The following is a 22,394-nucleotide window of genomic DNA, read 5'->3' on the forward strand; positions in this document are numbered from 1 at the left end:
GATCCTGACTTAGATCAGTAGTACCACTTTTCCAGGGAAGACGGTACTCCATAGTTTTTAATATTCTCTTATTTTCGTAGATCATGCACCTTATAAAATTTGTGGTTGGTTACTGTTCAATTATTTTTTTTTCTTGTTCAAACTATTTGTATTCACGAATGGGCGAACACATAATTGCATGTTTTTACAGAATTTCCTATTTAAAAATAATTTCCCTATTTATTTTTGCGTTAATTAAAATATTGATATATTTTATTGCAAATTTTTATTTTGTAATATGATAACGCTTGATCTTATTGAAGAATTCACATACAGTTAGAGTAATACGTGGCAAGTTTTATTTTATTACCACTGGTAATACAATATATTTCTTTTATCCTTTATGGTTCATTACCCGAAGACCGGAAATAACATAGGAGCAAATTTATCTGATATACAACCAACAAAGTAGTGGAAATTTCAGGAGGGCTGAAAGTAGTCGAAGACGAACTAACCCTAGCTACAGATCTGATTTCGATATAAACATTGGTTAAGAAACCTGATCGATATGTATATTTAATTAATGCTAGTTATTTAACACCTATCCCAATAAAGCATATACATTTCTTATTGCTAAATGTAATAATTTACCAAGATTACTTTCAGAAGTCAAGAATATAAAATTACTGAACAAGATTTTTTTTTTTAAAAAAAAGATGAGGTGAAAAAGAATTCTTTCAGAATTGAGACAAGACTTCTTCAAACTTAACAAGACGTCTCTTCTCGTGGGCAACACTAGTCAATATCGAGTTAAATCGTTTTCGCGCATCCCAATTGGGATAATATAAAATAAATCTAAACAAAATTTCGTTAATATCGCCTATTTATTGGCTTCAATGATAAGAACCATAAACCCAGCCCAAGCCACTAACCTTAGGATACGTTTTCATGTAAGACATTTGCAAGCAACTGGATTATATTGATTTCAATACAATAGTAAAATATTTACATACAAGCCATCATTTTCACAATAGCCTGTTTTAAATTTTATTTTAAGTTTAGTTTACTGAGAGCTTTATCAACCAAGTGCTAATCAAATTGCAATTTTCTCATATTTTGCACTAACTAGGGATGAAACCATACCGGGACTAAGTACCTGAGGGAAATCTATATATCGTTTGAAAGTTCTTGCCATGAGAAATACGAAACAGTTTTCAAATCACGGGCAAACCCGCAAACTGGCCCCATATGGGGCCTGTTTGTTGGTGTTTGTGACCCTATGTATGGTATATTCGACAGAAATAAAAATGAATATTACGATGCATCACACATAAGCCCCTGAGCCCATCTTGTTCCTTTTTGGCTCACTGATAGAACGTGACTCGGTTAAGGGTTTGATAAGATCACTTTGACCCAAACGTACCCATTTCGTCAGTGTTGCCAACGAATTGTAAAAACGTGGCAGATGGTTTCTGTACCACTCGATGTATATCCATGAAACGTGGCATAAACATCATTCGTCACTAGAGAAAATATATGTCGGACATATGTCTCTCCCAAGGACCCCAGTTTGTCAGTGTTGCCAACCAAGTATAAAAATAAGAAATTGTAAAAGAGGTTCCGTACGATGGGACGTTTATACACAAAGCTTGGCAGAAACATCACACAAACTATAGCAAAAAGATGTTGATGTGGCCATCTCCCAACCATTCTAGGTTGTCAGTGTTGCTAACAAGTGTAAATATATAGTATTGTTGAAAATGGTATGAATGCCATTGAAAGAATATATGACAAATGTGACAGAAGCAGCATTGGACAATGGGAAACATAGTGTATCTCCCCGTCTCACAAGCACCCCAGTGTGTCAGTGTTGCCAATCAATGCGAACATTCAAGATTTTCGCATGAAGTTTACCCCATTGGCGGACATAACTGACAACATGGGTGCTTGTGGGTTCACTAACATACTACAAACCTACTATGGACCACAGTCTAATTATACCCGCGACACTGAGGTGCCTGGGAGACGAGGACACTCACACTATGTTTTCCATTGTCCAATGCTGCTTCTATCACTTTTGTCATATATTCGTTCAATGACATTTACGCCATTTTCAACATTGTGATGTTTACACTTTTTGGCAACACTGACAACCTAGAATGGTTGGGAGATGGCCACACTCAACATCTTTTTGTTATAGTTTGTGTGATTTTTCTGCCAAGCTTGGTGTATAAACATCTCATCGTACGCAATATGTTTTACAATTTCTTATTTTTATACTTGGTTGGCAACACTGACAAACTGGGGTCCTTGGGAGAGAAATATGTCCGACATATATTTTCTCTAGTGACGAATGATGTTTATGCCACGTTTCATGGATATACATCGAGTGGTACAGAAACCATCTGCCACGTTGTATTTACAATTCGTTGGCAACACTGAGGAAATGGGTACGTTTGGGTGCAAAGTGATATTATCAAATCCTTACCCGAATCACGTTCTAGCAGTGAACTAAACAGGTATATGATGGGCTCAGGGGCTTATGTGTGATGCATCATAATATTCATTTTTATTTCTGTCGAATGTATTATACATAGAGTCACAAATACCAACAAACTGTCTTCATATAGGGTCAGTTTGAGGGTTTGCCGGTGATTTGAAAACTGTTTCGTACTTCTCATGGCAAGAGCTTTCAGACGATATATAGGTTTTCTCCAGGTACTTGGTCCCGGAATGGAATCATCCCTAGTAATGTTTGTTTTTAATTACCTGGGACTTTTTCTTCAATAAAACTAAAATTATAGGTATAATATTATAGAAAATGACTACTTCCCCTTCTTAGCAACGGAATTTTTAAAATAAAATAACTTCAAGGATTCGTGATATACTCTATTCTTAGCGAAAGGTATTTGAACCCTCTTTTACTCCCCTATAAGACATACGTCTAGACAATCTATTCTCAGTCCTTGATTTTGTGACAAAGGAACATACTTACAAATTCATGTTTCTATCTATTATAATTTGACTTAGTTATTGATATGTAAGTCATTTTAATCTTTATTATATAATAGTGTATGTCTTTCTTTTCTTTTTTTTTTTAAGTAAAAAGAATGATTCGTTTTGAGTTTTGATATTTTCGCCCGATGTGAATTATGTTGTAGGCAATGCATCATATAAAATTTTTCTTAGATCATTTTTTTAGACAATTCACGCGTCAATACGTTTCTACTACGCCTTTCTCTATGGCTTTCTCTAGAAGAGAAGGGTGTCCAGACATTTTCAAGAAAAAAATGTGACAACCCTTTCCTTTTGCGGAAAAGACTTTTGTGGTCACTTGTGGTTATGCTCGCGGAAGGGCCTCTTTCTTACGAAGGGTATGGGTAAGGGCCGTTTATCGGTGGTCCCGACTGTACACATATAAACACGAGGAAAAAATCTGGCTCCGGGCCACTGCGGAGAAACAGGTAGAAGTAGACATACGAAGAGAATCCTCCAGAAACGAACTGTGAATGGCATGGGCATGCACACGGCTCCTATAATGGAGGCAGGAAGAGGTCATATGCGACATATGAATTGACGTAATTTTTACATTTATTAACTTAGAGCAATAGTTGTTTTTGCATCATGTTAAAAATATTGCACAGGAAGTACTAGACCAAATATGATAATCCTCTTGTTATTATCTTCTTAGTTCTAACCAATTATATACTTTTAATTATCCAGATAGGATAGCCGTCTGGAGGGAATAGGAGTAGCATGGGCATGCTATATGGAGGTAGAACTTAATACTACTCCTCGGCAAAACAGGAAACTGTGGGACACATCAGGGAAAGTAACATGTTTATTCTCTGTAATTTAACCTTGAGATTCAAAATATTTACAGATGCATTAAATAAGGGAATACATGGACCATCATTTTGTAAGAATTGTTTGACTGTATACTATAAAGTTCACTCATAGGGATATCCCTATCATTGATAAGGAGTACGGTGACTCAGTGGTAGGGTACTCACCTCTACTGAGAGTTCCCTGATTCGATCCTAGGTCAACTGAGTTTTGTTAAACAGCATCGTGTCCGTGGTTTTCTCGGGGCTCTCCCGTTTCATCTCACATTTTCAGCCATTTTTCATAATCATTCAGTTGTGTGTTTTTTAGCCTAAAGGCCAAACCATGAGACATTAAATTGAAATTTCGTTTTATTTTCCTATCATTGAAGTCAAAGTTGGTGCAAAATAATTTGTTCATCTGGATATGGAATTCTCACATCATTCCTTATCATTCCTTACAATTTACGTTCGTCCCAGAAACCACAAATCGAACGGGACGGTCCTGAATACTGTGTTCCCATTCCTTTATAAAATACATAGCAGTGAAGATTTTACATACTTTTTGTGCCTTCGATATTTTTTTGTGTGGTATCATTATCATATATTGTGTCGCAAAGTCTGGATCGCTGAAAAAATGTCATATTTTTATTTACTAACTAGTTAATACTGAATAACATAGCAAAATAATCTTTGAGGAGGCGCCCCGTCTGTCCCCCTCGTGCATCCGACACTGTATGAAAGTAAGTCTATTGTCATATGTTTGTATGAACTTTTTCTGTTTCTTTGATTTTGTTTATAACAATGGTTCACTTCATAAGAATAGACAAGAAGCAAATAAAAGTAGAGACCAGACTTCTTTTAAGATTTTTAATATGAGTATTTGTGTACTCTATATTGGAATAACTTCTGCTATGAAAAGTTGTCCGAAATGTATTTTTTTTTTTTTACAACTTGGTTTGATTTGTATGAAAATTAACATGAATATTTAAAAAAATAAAGTGCTTCACTTCTTGGTGATTTTTTTTTTTGTAATGGTTTATTTGGTGAAGTGTTCTACATAACTTAATGTTATTTGTGTTATCAAGTCATAACTAGATGAGGCCTGGGGTGGCCACCCCACACCCAGAACACTGTTGAACCCCTAGAGTATTGTTGGAATACCATGTGGTCGTTGAAAAATTCTTTAAATTCTTGTAATTAAGGGGTCATGCCTCCCTGCCCCGAGGAAGATATTCTAGTTACGCTAATGTCAACAGTTTCAGGTGTGTCAACATTTAGTCATATCTAAAAATAAATCATATAAAACAAGTCAGAACAGAACAAAGACGCATTAATTTGCAGTGATTAAGCACAAATACTTTTGCTTCAGAGATAAGTACTTACAAAAATACTTCCTATAGACCTCCAACTATAAATATTAGCAAAAAAGTCCATACGACAATTTAGAGTTTTCTTTATGCGTTTATCTCGAAATGTTGATTTTGTCATATATCCCCTTTTAACAGTGACTGATTCAGTTGTTATATTTTTATTTTTCTGCTATAAAATTTCGAAAGATAAATCACGCTATTTGTTCAGTTAATGATTCCGAGTAATGTGCTGAGAAACTGAATCAAATTGATGCCATTTTCAGCGTTTTGATAATAGGCCTTCTGGTGAAATGCTAGTGACATAACATACGAGTTCCTAGTATGGAGCTCACACAGTTCATGGTGCCCGTTTTTGGGTTTATGAGGCCAAGCAATTTAAGGGTTATCAAAATACTATAATAAATATTGGTTTAAGGGGCCATGCTGACAATTACATAGGGGAGAGAGACAGAGAGAGAGAGAGAGAGAGAAACATGATCATTAGATATTTTATGGGGGAGACCGATTAATTTTTAGTTATGCCACTGTAAACGATATGTCACATCAACACCACTGATAAAGGTGTTTCTATAAAAGGTTGTTTCAAACAGTACTTACACCACTAAAAGTTTTTTTAAAAAATCTATTTAAGGACTATTTTAAAAAGAATGAAACACTCCATTCTCAAACTAATCTATCTAGGTATAACGAAAATAATTTCAACCTAGAGAAGGATAGTTTGAGTAAATAAACTAAATTTATTCGTGGATAGAAATTTGCTTTGTTCTCTCTCTTTTACAATAGAATAAGGTGTACATACATATCTCATAGCTTCGCTGTTGAAAGGAACCTTAGCTCTAATACCACTCATCCAACTATATAGCACAGTTATCTTGAGATACGTAGCTTTACAGTCTTGTCTATAACCTAGATTACTATTGGTAAGGTCCCTGAATCGATACTAAAATTATTCAAATATTAAAAAGGAAAAAAAAAAACTCCTGTTTGCCTCAACTAAGCAAGACATTCTCAACTAGGTGGTAAGTACACAATTTAAACTACTTAAAAATGGTCATTTCGCCCCATTTTTGTCACTGAATGACCACTTTTTAATAGTCCATGTTAAACCACCAGTGGCTGACAAACAGTTTGTACTAAAAGTTTATCTGTACAGTGAAGTTCTTTCATCCTTATTTATAAGATTTATTAGTGTGATGCTGTTGGGAGGATTCTGGGATAAGGGTTCGTTGGGGATTTTGTATGAAAAGTACGTCGTAGTTAATTTCATACAGCACACTGTAGATCTTATCTGATAGATATTTAGTCTGAAAGTCAGTTTCTCAGCCTATAACAAAATATGAATAAAGAAGTCAACATGCCATATACCCAGAAAAATAATCATATAAGATGTTTTTCTCTTTGAGCAGGCCCGTAGTTAGGGGGTGGCCAGGGTAAGCTGAGCCAGCTGAGGGCTTCTTCCTCACACTAGTCCATGTAAAGGGTTTGAATAGTAGGTAATAATGCAAGTTCCATTTCCGTGAACGCTTAGGACATTTCAGGGAAACAACTATAATAAAAGTCCCTAAGGCAAAAATATATTTAATAGTTCATTATTTTAAAATGTAACATAAAAAATAATCAATGTGTTGTTAACAGAAAATCTTAAACCCCTACCAGTTGAAAGTAAGTTATCTCCGAGGAATAAAACATCAAATTTTTAGATAACAGGGAGTGTGGGAATGTGGAATAATTAACTCAGTATTGAATGTAAAAGCCTTTGAGTATTACTCAATTACAAATACTGAAAAAAGTTCTAATGTTGGTTTTAGAAAACAAATCTTCACAGACACTAATTGTAATAGTTGGTTTCTACTACAATTCAAGATAAAACGCTGATAAGAACTGCTCATATGCGGGTGGACCAGTTCGTTTGTCTTTTTTAAATGTATTATTATTTTTTATATGCATCACATTACTTTTAAAGTTGTCTCAGGCTCAATTTGTACTTTCTACCCCTGGCGAAATGAAACTTTTCATGATTTTTTTAACATTACTTTCATTTACATGAAACAATAATTTTGTATTATTTTTTGTTTAGTGAATGATTTTATTTGTTGGTTTGGTAGTTCTTATTGCAGGTAGGTTTGGTAAGTTTTTGTCTGACACTTCGAGTTTCATACTTGCCATACGTGCCGTTTTATCTATTATTATTTTCAATGAAAAAAATCATGTATTATTTTAAATATATAAAATTAAAAGTCTTTTACATTAACTTTACAAATCTGCTCTTTCACCCTGTTGTTTCTTAAGACATACGTTATTGATTCCTCGTGTAATTAACTGGCTGCTTTCAGTGAAATAACCGTGTAAGTCTACTTAATTTTCTTTTGATTATTGCTAATTGATATTTTACAGGTAAAGCTAAGCTTCTCCTGGTGAGTTTTACATTAAGCAGAAGCAGCTAAATTGAATTCCTAAAATTAGGAAAGTTATAAGCATGTGTATGACAAGTTATGTCCATTATATTACACATACCATCAGAACTTCAACCTATCATCCTGTAAAACATACTTTCCCGCTTTACCGGTTATTCACTGAAACTAGCCATATTGGTTAGAGCAAATTTTTGAAAGGGTACACATCCGTGAATGACGCTCCTAAATCTTCGCGCTCGGGCTAATTCACTTTTCTAAGTTGGGCTTCCACTTACTCGGGCTTTGGCTTACTTTCCTCAATTGAGCTAACGGTCATTGATTTCAATGGGGCTCGTGCTCACTCGGATTTGAGCTCACTGATCTTGGTGAAGCACGCGCTCTCTTGGTATCGGCACCTTCGGGTTCAAGAGCACTAATATTGCTGGGGCTCATGTTCACTCGGGCTTGGGTGCACTAATCTTGATAGGGCCCTTGCTCAATCGGGCTAGGGCTCACTTGGGCTTGAACTCACTAATATTGGTGAGCTCGCACTCACTAAAATTCGGACTCACTGACTTTAGACCTCATCCGTAATAACACTATCCATAAAGTTTAGGAGGGACGAATAACATTTAGGAAGACACTCAACTAATAACCATACCAGGGGTACAGGCTTCTCACGTTGTAGGACGCTGAACAAAAAGTAAGTCTTAGACTGAATATCTCCATTTTAAAAAATGCCCTTAACTCGAATTTTCTAGCGTTTCGCGTCTTTTAACATTTTGTTACAATGTATGTAGTTGGATGTTTGATTTAGAGTTCAGCGTTTCGGCAGCAAGACTATATGAGACGTGGACCGAAAGATTAACGTGTGATCAGAACCACATGAGCTCCCACGAAAACCGAACTTGGGTTATTTATTTATTGATACATTTTGTGGGTACTACCGGCAGCTACGGCTTTAAGCCCGTCACATCTTGAGGGATGACGTCCCTCAGCGAGCACATAATCCAGAAAAAAGGGTTGGAATAAATGGAATGGGAAGGGAAAGAAGCGGCCTGGGAACTGTATGTTATGTACTATTCCGGCATTTGCCTGGTGGGAGTGAGGGAAAACCAGAAAAAAACTCACTGAGGAAGGCCGGCTTCGGGATTTGAACCCGGGACCACTCGAATACTAAGCGCCCACACTAACCACTTACGGAAACCGAACTTGGGTATTCCACGCCAAAATCCCGTACTCTAACACTCGCATACCAATGCGACTGACCCCAACGCGGTTTTTTGCCTATGGTCCCCATGTTATTTCAAATTACGAGATCAGCTCCTAAGACATTTCTTGGGGTGGTTCGTGTCTAAAAGTGCAATTTACTTTTTCTTCTGGAAGCAAATTTCCCCCATAAAATTATCGCTGCTTGTGTTTTCTTGCATTGTGATTTGAGATAGCTCTTGTGCTACACAACTGAATTCCAATTGCATGAAAAATAGGTTCTTGCTATTCCTTACCATTATTACGATGTAGGAACTAATATTGAAACCAAAAGAAGTGGTAGTCTAGTTTCAGTAGATGAAAAAGATAACTGAGATGGAACTTATTCTTGAGAGGTTATTGACCCTGAAAAATTAGTCCCATCTCATTGTCTCTCTTTCCGGAACAATTTCTTAGCGTTTATGTTCTTGATATTTATACACTGAAACCAGAAGTAAGTAAATTTCTACCACTTCCAGTCTTAGTAGCGAGATGGGATGGAAATTATGCCTTGCTTTGGAATTTGAATCGATCCTCAAAAATAGCTATTGCCATTGCAATATATGTTGCATGTCCATAAATACTGAAACCGCATACAGTTAATTTCTAGCACTTCCAGTTTGAAAGAGGATTAACGGACTAAAACAGATCTACCATTAGGACGCTGAAATGAATCCAACAGAAAGAAAAACATTTCTGAATATTTCTTACCGTTATTGCAATATGGATTTCAATATTGAAACCGGACTTAGTATTTGTTTACAACTTTTAGAAGAGAGAGATATTAGTGGAGCTTATATTTTTTGAAAATTAAATCCATTCATCAAAACAATATGTCGCTATCTATTACCGTTTTTACTCCAATCAATGTTCAAAATCAAAATGGTTTTCTTCCTCTTCCGGTATGAATAGAAGTTTAACTGATTAAAAGAAATCGTTTGTTTAGATGCTGAGCCGAGTACAAAAATCCGCTCCTCGATATCTCTTACCGATTTGATCTATAGACATTAATGTTGGAACCGGAAGTAGTGGTGAATTTATACCACTTCCAGTTTATAAAGATATAAGGGTAAAGATTTTATATTTACTTGAGACCGTAAATCGATTCCTGAAACCTTTTGTCGCAAGTTTTTACTATATTTGATTTACGACAGTTCTTGTTGAAACCGGAATTGGTCGATATTTACCATTTCTGGCTTAGATAGAAGGATGTCCAGTGAGACCGAAAGTATTTTTAGGACCGTGAGTCGAATCCCGAAAACAGCTTCTCGATATCTTTTACCGTTTTGGCTCTGTGGACATCAATATTGGAACAGGAAGTAATGGTGAAGTCGACCACTCCGGTTTGTGAAATTATAGGGGTAAAGATAATATGTTGATTTGAGACCCAAAGTCGATTTCCGAAAACTGTTTGTCGCTATCTATTACCGTTTTTGATTTATGACCATTATCATTGGAACCGGAAGTGGTGTATGTCTTTCACTTTCGGTTTAAGTAGGAGGTTGTTGAAAGAGGCTGAAGCTATTCTTGGGACGCTCAATCGAATTCAAAAACCACTAATCGATAGTTCTTACCATTTTGCTGTGATACATCTTTACATATGGACGGACAGACAGACTAACGGACGGACGTAGTCGTCCGACAACACTTCCAGTACTTAAGAATTGCATAGTTCGGAGGTCTAGAAAACATATTGTTAACTAAAATTAACCACAGAGAAGCACTAATTTCTGTATACATTTAGCATATAGTTAGAGGTCAGTCACTGACCTCCCCCCCCCCATTGGTGTTTGTGTAGGTACAAAAAGGCAATGGTATGCGAGTGCTAACCATATGGCAACGTTGGACTTCTATGAAAGATCTGAGTTTGCAAAGGATATTTCAGTATTGTGGAAAGTATATTCCAAAGGCTACATTTTTTTCATTCGCATCTAACTCTTAAAAAAGACACTAACTTTGCAAAAGTAGCTAGCCAACCACCATTAAAAAAAGTGAAATAAGTGCCGACTATTTCAATAAGTATCGATTTTGATATCCTAACGCGTATAGCAAGAAGCACTCTAAATGCAAGTGTATTTTTTTAATAATTGGCACAACAACTGATGAATGGTTGCATATGAAATGATACAACAGTAACTTGTCAAAAATAGGTTGGTACGACTGAATGGGACAACATGACCATTATTGTTATAAAATGACCATTAACAATATTTCTTGGGGTACAAAATGACCATTTTCTAGGGGTGAAATGACCATTCAGGGGTGTTATGACCATTGGCAACTATGCACATACATGCAAAATGGTCATTTAGTCGCTAAATGGGTACTGAATGACCACTTTTAACTATATATATATAGATATAGATATAGATATAACTAGTGTAAATGATCTTCCAGATTTTAAAAAAATAACTTAATTTTTTCCCAATAGCATGCAACTTATGTTAAAGAAAAGAAACATTCAAAAACTTTAATTTTAATACATGCATGTTTATCTTCTACGTCAAGAATGCACAATATGAGTGCATTTTTCAATTCGGCAGACATCAGTCCGATAGTATATTTCTTGCCATGCTCTTTCCAGCATCTCAGAATCAATAGATTCAATTGGTTCTTGAATGTGTATTTGAAGTTCAGTTAAATACTTAATGGCCGATACACTTGGTTTCTAAGATAATTCGCACCGGTTATTATATGGCAAAGAGAAGTCCCAGGAAGCAGAACCTGTTCCTGACGGCTTCCAAGGCCCGTTCCACAGATTTGCGGACTTTGTGTTGAGTTTCAGCCTGTCATCCCACTACCAATATGAACTTGCTGAAAAATACAATTTTCTATGTCCTCTTCCAGGTGCGGAAGATACCATGTCTGTAGCATATGCTGGTAGGAAAGTCCGTTTGCAGTGTCCTCCTCCAAAAACATACAGCCACACTATTTTTCGTTTGATTCCTTCAAATAACGTTTACCATTTTAACAACTGGCATGTTATTCATAACCATGGGAACGTTCTTAATCCCAGGTCGTCACATTTTGTTTGTTTATTTTTTCAAAAGGGCCAGGTATCCTTACCACTAAAAACATCTTATAAAACTATCTGTCTCTTTCAGCAAGATTTTACATAGCAAAATCCAAGTGTCTATCCTTGTCACTGAATTTTTCGTCTACAACAATTTTATCAGTTGTTTGAGAAGCACGACGTGTCGAAACATATTCAATTCTGACTAAATAGCATCTGCAAGAATTAATTTAGCTATTTCACGATAAATTAGGCTAGTGCGATGTGTAGTAAGTATCTGTAAGTGGTACTGAATTATCAGAAACAAAAAACAAGAAACGGCTTTTTCAGGACATGAGCTTTCTTTCTTTCTTTCCTTCTTTCTTATTTTCTTTCGTTCTTTGTACAAAACTAGAGTTTCGTGGGCAAGTTCGGTTACTCAAACTACTGATTGGATTTCTATTAGCATTGGTGAAATTTCAAGCTTTTTCGCAGACTCTTCCACATTGTTCCCTACTTTCAGCTTCATTCTTTGTTCTTAGAAGCTGTTGATTTATGAGAGCTTCTTATGAAAGTCGCATTCACAAGATCAACAATTTCTTTATCAACTCCTGGTCGGTCTCTTATTTTCCTCTGGAATTATACACACGTTTTTTCAAAATCCTCTGTAGAACGTTCAAATTGAGTGCATGTTTGGAGAGATTTTGTTGAACACGAACTACAAACTGCTTTCCATGAAATATGGGAACACAAAATGGTGATTCTCTTTATTTCTTGCCATCTTGATTTACTCTTTTTTCTATTTGCAGAATACGTACCTAAACATCAGCTTTGCCAGTCACTAAAACCTTGAGAGTTTTATTTCATTTAACATCATTGAAAAACATTCTGAAAAAATAAACGTGTGTGTGTGTGTGTGTGTGTGTGTGTGTGTGTGTGTGTGTGTGTGTGTGTGTGTCTGTTGCGTAGAAACATTTCAATTTTAACTCAATTAGACATACTTTTTTTTTCAATTTGGAACACTTAAAGTTTGATGGGTACATGAATGTCAAGGTTATGTCAACATCTTTCTTTAACATTATTGGTTTGGTGCCACTCAAGCTGACTGTCTTAATCAATATCGAGGTTGTTCTTTGTTGTCTGTGTGAAGTAGTCTGATAAAAAAAAAAATTACAACCAATATTTTGTTTCGTAATGAACTATAGATTGTTAATTTTATACAATTTCCATTTTATTTCGATTATGTTAGGTAGATTAACAACGAATTTGGAAGGTCCGCTCGGTAACAGAGTGACTGTATGGGATAGTGAACATACAGTAAATAGAAAGAATTCGTTCAAATTGCAGTGAAAATTACCCTCTGCTCGAAACAAAGATACTCAATAAGGGACTGATTTATATGGTCAAGTAACTTATGAAAAATAAGGAATAACTTTGATTAAATCAGCTATTGATTAATGTTACCTAATTAATATTCTCGATAATAATCACATCTACTACTACAACGATCTAATTGAAGTTAGTTGGGGTTTAAAGATGAAAACAGAACCAAGGTAATGTATTTGAATTAATATTCCTTTCCACCGGAAATTTTCCCATGAATTCTATGAACTAAAGGCGGGTCTTAGCTATTAGTTCACAGTATAAGACGCACTCCGTCTGGAGGTCATTTTTTTACAATAGTGAAAAGGTATAGGTGATCAAGCAACTAAGAATTATGTGCACGTTGAACTAATTTCACTCATTGTTTTCTAAAATTCATGATGTTGCTCGAAAATCTTTTGATGATACGGATGAACATCACAATTATGAAAATAGTCATGTTCCATTTAAGTGTAGCATTTCCAGTGTACAATACATGATGATTGCATTGATAGATAACAAAAGAGGTGTACAGCGTGCAGATGCGCGAAATAAACATGCACGTTTCTCTTTACTGGCAATTTTAATGGGCAAAGTTTATTATAAAATTTATCACATTTTTCGTTTCTATTTATTCTTGAAAAGATAGCGGAAAATACATGAAAGTGTTTCTCTTTCCTTGTGGACAGATCATTAAAACGAGAAGTAAGACAAGGAATACAACTCAAATTGATGGCATTATTTGCGATTTTGTATTGGGGATGCTAGTAGTGCAGATTGATGGGGTCTTTTCTCTAAAAGACACCGTATGAATGAACGAGTCCCTCGTATCGGATTGAAATGTATCCTGCAAACTCTATATGGGTGAAGAGTACCTGTCACTAACAAGTAATATTTTAAAGAGAAAGGGATAGGTTTCAAAGAGAGGTGAACTTAGGGCGAAAGTGTGAAAGGAAAGCTAATAGAAGTAAAAGATTTGTTGTCTTTAGAAGAAGAAGAAAATAAACTGAATAATGAATTATACCCTACTTGTTGAGATTTTCAGTCTGGGGAAGTATTTTCGGACTCCCCACATGTTTTAATTAACATATTATAAGGAAGTCACAGGTGTACCTTTTACGAAGATGTATACAGAATGGATAAATGGATACCTATTTATTGTTGCATCAGATTTTTTTTCTGAATTGAGAAGAATTTTTGGATTATAAGAATAATGAATGGAACAAAGTGATTAAGGAGCCCTGACTCAAAATAAAGTAAACAATGATATAAAATAGGGTCGGAAATTAAGCGAGTGATGGGTTACGGCGAAATTTATTTATGTGTTTCGACGTACTGGCAACATCGAAAGAAATATCTTCCGATAAGAATGTTTTTCTCAGTTCGGAAAGAGGCAATCATGAGGATTCGAAAAACCAAGGTGGTCCTCGATTACTTCGGCTGGTCTCCGATCCAATTGACCGAGATGGAATTGGCTTATATATGGATAGTATAAACCGCTTGTATGCAGTGAAAGAATGGTTAATAACTGTAATTTAGTGATAGGAAGAATGACAAATAGACTGCGTTATATAAGAATGTAAAAAATTTTCCTAAATAACTTAATAAATAGTTTTAACTTTAATCCCAACAGTAAAAATCTGTTACCAAACGTACTTGTAGATCAGATATATTTGTCCTGTTTATAGTATTCTGAGAGTTCGGTTTCCCACGAAGTACAATACAATATTTTTTAAGCAAGAGAAAATAATGCAATGTACGACACGACTGTACCGTTTTCATGATGATAGCAGACTAATATTCTGGGATGTGGCTGATAATTCTAATTTAAGATACATAGGATGATAAATCCATTTAATAAGACTAGGTTCGAATATGAATAAGAACCCCAGAACGCAGCGAGTAAAGACTCCTTATACGACTACGTCTTTTCTTCATAGAAATTAAGAGAGGGTTCAGGGTTTGCGTGGCTTACGCGTATCTCATTCTATCAAATGGTGGATTACGCCCAAGAGGCTTATCTCACCCCGTCCTCTATTCAATGATGGAAGCGCCGTTACTATTAATAGATTATATCTCTTATCTATCAGCATTAATAAATAAAGAGAAACGCCACTGCTAAACAGGATTTACTACCAATCAAGTGTAAGGTTTGCCTTCCACACCTGCACATTTATATCCGAACATCGTATTGCAAGGGCATCATGGAATATCAAGGCGGTTGACAATAAATCAAGTAAATAAGTCACGACATTATAATAACTAATGATAATTAGACCAGATATGCTCTTGCAAGATTAAGGCTAATAGAAAGAAAGAAGTAGTAAGTTGATTGGTATATTAATTCTTTGCCATTGTCATATAAAGAGGAGTACGACACAGCATACCAAAAATACGCTCGTTCTGATATTTTGCAATTTTATAATTTATAAGCACTAATTCTAATACTCAAACTGCTAAAAGGATAATTCGCATGCTTTATTTCCCCATCGTGTAACTCACCTTCTTGCATACTGCAAAGAAAAAATATTTGACAATTAATTACTAGAATGTATTATTGTGGCAGCTAGGCACATTTTCTGGTAACATACTCATTAAGTGTATATGTACTGCACCAAAACGATTGCGCTCACTTTTGGTACTGAAGTCCCCAGTCTTAAAGTCTCATGTAATATGTAATTTAGTAAGAATAAATCTAAGATTTGCATGTGTTTTCATGCATGAGACTACGCCATCCCTTCTGTGTCCAGTGTTTTCAAAGGGAACAACCGATTACGCTAGAATCAAATGCTCACCGAAACTAAAAACATCAGAAACACACCGAATAGACTATATTTAGTAACATGCATGCAGAAACGAGAAGTAAAATTACTTTTTGGCTTTCACGAATTAAGCGCCATCCAACAGGATGTGTACAATTGATTTTTAGAATTCCACCGTGGTCACACTTTTCTCAGTGATGAATTTCTTGAAAGTCTTCCATCTACCTCTTTTATTACCAGTAATGTTGATACTGGGTGTGAAATAATTGAGTGATTTTGGTATGGATGAGTCGTAAGATTCATCCATGTTTAATCATTGATCTGAAAACAATACATATGATTTTCAATTGTTACCTGGACCTACGAAAACTGTCAAGTAATTGGATACCACATAATTAAGCACAGAATGGTGTCAAGTATATTTATCAAATGTCTACGCCTTCAACCTAGATATGTCAAATTTAGTGTAACACATCCTTAATGGAAAGGGAACTTGAATCTATAGATACGGAACATGATGTAAACATCAAGTCAGTGTTTGAGTGTTTCAAAGTGAGATCAAATCGTGAAAAGTCGTTCATTTGAATATTACTGCCAAGCAAATGAGTATTTATTTCTTCAGTTACAAAGAAGATGTGACAACCATAGCTTCGAAGGACTGCTGAGTGATATACAACAATTTTTTAGGCAGAAATTATTAGAAAAGTACAAATAAAACGTGTTATCGTTCTCCACCAGCACAACATTAGTTGTCACTCAGCGCACTAAACTATTAATTCTTTAAGTGAAATTGATGAATTATGATTCATTGTCCACACGCGTCTGACTGAACACGTAATTACTTTTTTTTTTGTTTTCATACTTGAAAAATAATAGCATTCGATGTGTCTTGTCCGAGGCAGCTGTTGAAGCGCTACCTACAGTAGTTTCTGACATACTTCTTCAAGGTGATGTGAAATATAAATAAAGATCTTAAATAAAACATTGAATATAATTTAAACATAGAAACCTCTATTCGTTTGTTGAACACTTGAGTCACTGTTAGTTAGGTTGATGAAAGCTTATCTAATCACATGATTGCCAATCTATAAACGTCAGAAACTTATAGAATAGATTAAATTTAATAAAATTTAAGATTTACCTAAAAATGAGGTAATTTAGTAAAAATAGTTAGGACTAAATTGAGTTCAAAATACAATTCCATATTGAATTTGCAATACTATTAATCTTGTTATATTGCAGTGTATTTAACAATGTCTCTATGTGGGTATTTGAATGTTATCAAATTTTCCCTATCTGTCCAAAAATGACAAGAGCGTTTAAAAGTAAATGACCCACCATATATATAGAGTTGTATGTAGAATATCTTTATGTATTCGTCCTCCAGAGCATGCTATCTTAATAAACAAACACGACATGCAATTTTAATTTCAGAACAGGAACAAACATTTCAAGAATGTGTAATCGCATTTTCTATATGTCTAAGATCTTGTGAAAGTCGATCGAAGAATATTTAAGTTCATCTTCTGTCAGTGGAATGAAACATTTTATCGACGCTCCGCATGTATTATTAAGGTACTATTCAGAAATACTAATCTGGACATAACTTTATTCCATGTTCTGAATATTCTAATTTGAAGTTATACATTAGAAATACAGTAGGCTGATAACTGTTATATGTATTACTACTAGAATTTCGTGCCTTTTTCTAATTTCGACTTTAAAAAAAGCCAAAATTATGAGGAACATCAAGTTAAAATGACGATAGTATTGAATTCAGTCTCAATATAAAAAAGAAAATTATCAAATAAGTAATGATTTACTTTCTGGACGTAGTTGTTGTTGACATTTATTATTGTCCGGTTCTAGTAAAACATCTTGAACGTAGTTGATAAAAAAACATTATCACATGATGTAATTCTCTTATATATATATATATATATATATATATATATATATATATATATATATATATATATATATATATATATATATATATATATATATGAATCTATTTCTTCATTTTAATTTAGTAAACGTAACCAGTATTTCATGTAAAATAATATTTAGATGTGAGCCACTTTAAAGCGTATATTACGTAACCCTTAGGGTCATTACCCTTATCAGTGATACAAATACTTCTTGCAGTATGCTGTCACAATTTTAATTTCTAAATACAATTATTTTTAGGGTCCCTGTAATAGTATAGAGCAGGCGTACAGTAAAAAGTTTTGTGTTTATTCTCTTAAGAAAACATTAAAAAATTATCAAAGTAATTGTGAAAGGGAAGAGCAGTTAGCAATTAAGGTATTTAGGAATTTTATAACATAGCTGAAAAGTATAGAATAATTTTATGATTAACAATTTCACTATCAAGAACCACATTTTGATAAAAGCATATACTGTTTACTAAACTTGATATATATATATATATATATATATATATATATATATATATATATAAATGCTGATTTACTGGTAAACACGTACTTTATACTTTTTTAAATTTTATCTCTTTCAAGATTGATGTGGGTAATCATTTGGTTGGCTTTTACCATGTGTGCAGTTCTGGTGTCCATCTACTTATGGAATATATATTTTTATAACGCAACAGTGTACGTTATTGATGAATCAAATGTTTTAACAAACCACACACTGCCAGTTACTATGGGATTTTGCATGTATGATGTGCCGTACAGGTAGGTATTAATTTATTGTTTTCTTAACTGATACTTAATTTAAATTAATATTGCTAAATATTGAAACATTCTAGAAATTATGTATTTATATATAACTGAATCAATATTTTTTTAAAAGAAGGTTTACCTACAATATTTACAATTTTCACATTTACTGTTTTGCAAACTCTTTTTTGATAATGCTATCACTTACCGCTAAAACAACATAATTTATTTCTTATCCGTAAATGACAATGCAAGCCGTGTTAACGTTAAATGTTAATAAAACAGTGTCAGTAATGTTATAATAAACGTCTTTCTGTTGTTAACATTGCCACAAAACGTAGCTTATATGCGCAGGAGAAGTTTGCTATATTTTAGGAGGACTAATATTATAGGTGATTTCATTGCAATTTATTCAATAACAAGGAAGAAGGTAGTTAAATTGTAATATTGGTCATAGTGATTGTTATAGTGTATTTCACAACTACTGCCAATGTGAGAAGCTCAAACTAAAGATGAAATATCAATCAAACGGTTTTGCTAAACATGCAGCTATTGCCAAACTAAATAGTTGTAAACGAACATTAAGCTAATGTACTTTATTATGGTTCGCAACGTCAGAAGATCAGGCTGTGGAGAATATTTTGTTATTCTCGTTTGTTTGCATGAAAAAAAGGACAGTGTCAAAACTTCTGATTCAAGATTAATATTATTAGTGCAGCTTATGGTAATCATCTATTGCTTAATAAATATTCGAGACTAATTACATCACTTTTTACATATGCTATGCAGAAAATGAGTTAAGAATGTGTTCATGAACGAACAAAATTGTGTTTTCATTTCTGAAATGTTTACTAAAGGTTTAACCTAATAAAGATAAAAGAACTTTCGCATATTTTCAGAAAATTGTTTAAGGTAAAGCAAGACCGAAAGATTATGAAGATGTTTTGCATCGGAATAACAAGAATGAATCCGAAAAATTTAACCATTTTTCTTCCTATGAGAGGACATAGTTTTATCCCATGCGATCACGTATTCTGAATTATAGGTTGAAATTAAAGAAAAACGGACTAGGGTTTCAGTATTCACGACTAAATTACAAGTGGTTTTAATAGAGAAATACAGAGAATTTGATATCATTGACCATAAATGTTTATGGAAACTATTTTATAAGACAGTTATCTCATTAAATTATTGTACTTTCTCCGATCATTGTATATGCTTGAATGAGCTGCGAGTATGGTCAGAAAAGGTCAGATTATCAGAAAATACAGAAAAATACGGACTTACAGTAAAAGAAACCATCTCTGAATTCAAAAACGATTGTAAATTGATAAGCCATAATATCAAGTAAATAAAAATGCCACGACGGCACTAAAAGACAAATGTCCTCGTGAGTTACCGGCGATTCGAGACAATTTCGACTCGAGCATGGTCGGATCAACCGGAGTGGCAGTTCAGCCGCGGGCGGACGAGAGGGGTTCTACTGTACTAAGTGGAAAGAGCAATATGAATGGTCATCCATCATGCATTCTTGTCTAATCCAGTTCTGGCTCCAGCATCATCTACAGGAATTTTGCCTTATCCTACTATCAACACGTCCAAGAAACAAAGATTTTGAGAAAATTTCACGATCCGCAGGTGCAACTATATAATTTTATAAAAATCAAGATAAAATACATATATTGACTTGCTGTTGTAGAAGGCTGCCACTAGATGAAAGGAAAATTATCCCAAATAGTTTTATTTTTTTTTAAATAGTGTGCTTTATGTAGGTGTTTGATGCAGTGGTGAATGCAAGGGATTTATCTAATGTTAAGAAAGACATTACGGAAAAATAAACACTTACTATATTAAGTTCTATATACAAAAGTCACGCATGTTGAGAAAGGAAATGAGATTGGTTACTTAAATAACTGGGTGAAATTTTGCGTACGCTACTGGTTTCCATCAGATAAATGCGCTGAAATTCGACGTGAAATCCATCCCACAAAACAACTTCTCGCTATTCTTTACGGAAATGATTCTATGTAAATCAATATTGAAACCAGATATCGTGTTAAATTCATACCATTCTGATGTTAGTAGAGAATTAACGATGAGAATAACATGTTTAATAGATTACATGGAATCCCTTCTTACTATCTATTACCGTTTTTTATTCCATTGGGATCAACGTTAAATCCAAAAGTGATTGATTTTCTAGCACTTCTGGTTTTAAGAGAGAAATTAGAAAACAGGTGGAATATTATTGATTGCAAACATCCTCTTATCGCTTGCTCTTACCATTTCATCATTATAACAATCGAAATGAAAGCCGAAGTGGTTGACCTTCTTGCACTTTCGCTTTTAAGAGAGAGAATATAGTGGATATTAAAAATATTTTAAGACGCTTAATTTATTACTGAAAACAGCTTCTACTATATGATACCCTTTCAATTTATAACAAAAAAAGTTAAAAATGGAAGAGATAATTTTCAACCACTTCCGGTTCAAGTAGGGTTAAGAGAGAAGAGCTTACGTATTATTAGAACGCAAAGTTGATTCAATAAAACTACTTATTGCTGTCTCTTTTAGTTTTTCTTGTAAGTAGATCAATATTGAAATCGAACGTAGTAGCCAATTTCCACGATTTGTGATTTAGCAGAGACCTAATGTTAGAAATAAAAGTATTGGTGAGACGCTTAATAAATTATAGGAAACCACTTCTCTATATCTATTAGAATTTAAATTCCATAGTGATCAAAATTGAAAATGTAGTGGTTGACTTTTCCACTTTTGATTTACATAGATATCTGGTGTAGTAAAAAGTAATCCATTGTTTTGCCAATAGATGACTTCAGTGATCTGTATCTCGCGTTGTATAAGTCCGATCAGGTTTAACGAAATGGCGTTCAAACGATGACATTGTGTACTACAAGCACTTTTCAGATAGTTGTGATGAATTGAGTCAGTATTGTGTGAGCGCGAGTCAAAATGGACATTAGCAAAGAGAAAATACGCTATATTTTACAGTTTTTCTTCGATAAAGGCGAAAACGCAAGCCAGGCGGCTGCAAATGTGAATAGTGTTTATGGTCCTGATACTGTAACAGCCAATCACGCGCAATTTTGGTTTCGTCGATTCCGTTCCAGTAATTTTGACGTCAAAGATGCACCACGCACTGGAAGGCCAAGTGTCGAAAATGTCGATAAAATCATGGACATTGTCGCGTCCGACCGTCATGTAAGCACTGTGTCGATTACCCAAGAGCTAAACAATGCACAAAAAGCCGTGTGGAACCATTTGCATAAGTCTGAATACAAAAAGAAGCTTGATGTATGGGTGCCACACGAGTTAACGCAAAAAACCTCATGGACCGAAATCGAACAAAATCGACCCATTTATGAAGCGGGTGGTGACTGGCGATGAAAAGTGGATCATTTACGACAACGTCACCCGAAAACGTTCGTGGTCGAAATGCGGTGAGCCGGCGCAAACAATGTCAAAACCAGGATTGACAGCCAGGAAGGTTTTGCTGTGTGTTTAATGAGATTGGCAGGGAATTATCTACTATGAGCTACTCCCCTACGGCCAAACCCTGAACTCGGAACTGTATTGTCAACAATTGGACCGTCTGAAGGCAGCAATCGACCAGAAGTTTCCAGTTTTGTCAATAGGAGAGGCGTTATGTTCCACTAGGAGAACGCCAGGCCACTCACATCGATAGTGACTTGCCAGAAGCTTCGGGAGCTTGGTTGGAAGGTTCTTATGCATCCATCTTATAGTCCAGACCTAATA

At 34.7% G+C, this 22,394-nt stretch overlaps 1 protein-coding gene across 1 annotated transcript; it reads left to right on the top strand.

The window, feature by feature from the left end:
- Nucleotides 1–21,590: 21,590 nt before the first annotated feature.
- Nucleotides 21,591–22,025, top strand: LOC145681883 (histone-lysine N-methyltransferase SETMAR-like). Its single transcript, XM_081753487.1, has one exon. It carries the CDS (start codon nt 21,591–21,593, stop codon nt 22,023–22,025), a length of 435 nt encoding a protein of 144 aa, XP_081609613.1.
- The last annotated feature ends 369 nt before the right edge of the window (nt 22,026–22,394 follow it).

Source organism: Thermobia domestica, chromosome 3 (assembly GCF_964235325.1).
Source record: "Thermobia domestica chromosome 3, izTheDome1.hap1.1, whole genome shotgun sequence".
Taxonomy (NCBI): domain Eukaryota; kingdom Metazoa; phylum Arthropoda; class Insecta; order Zygentoma; family Lepismatidae; genus Thermobia; species Thermobia domestica.

Bases quoted from the DNA above. Each gene is read 5' to 3' on its own strand.
- LOC145681883 (XM_081753487.1), top strand. From the start codon at position 21,591: ATGGACATTAGCAAAGAGAAAATACGCTATATTTTACAGTTTTTCTTC.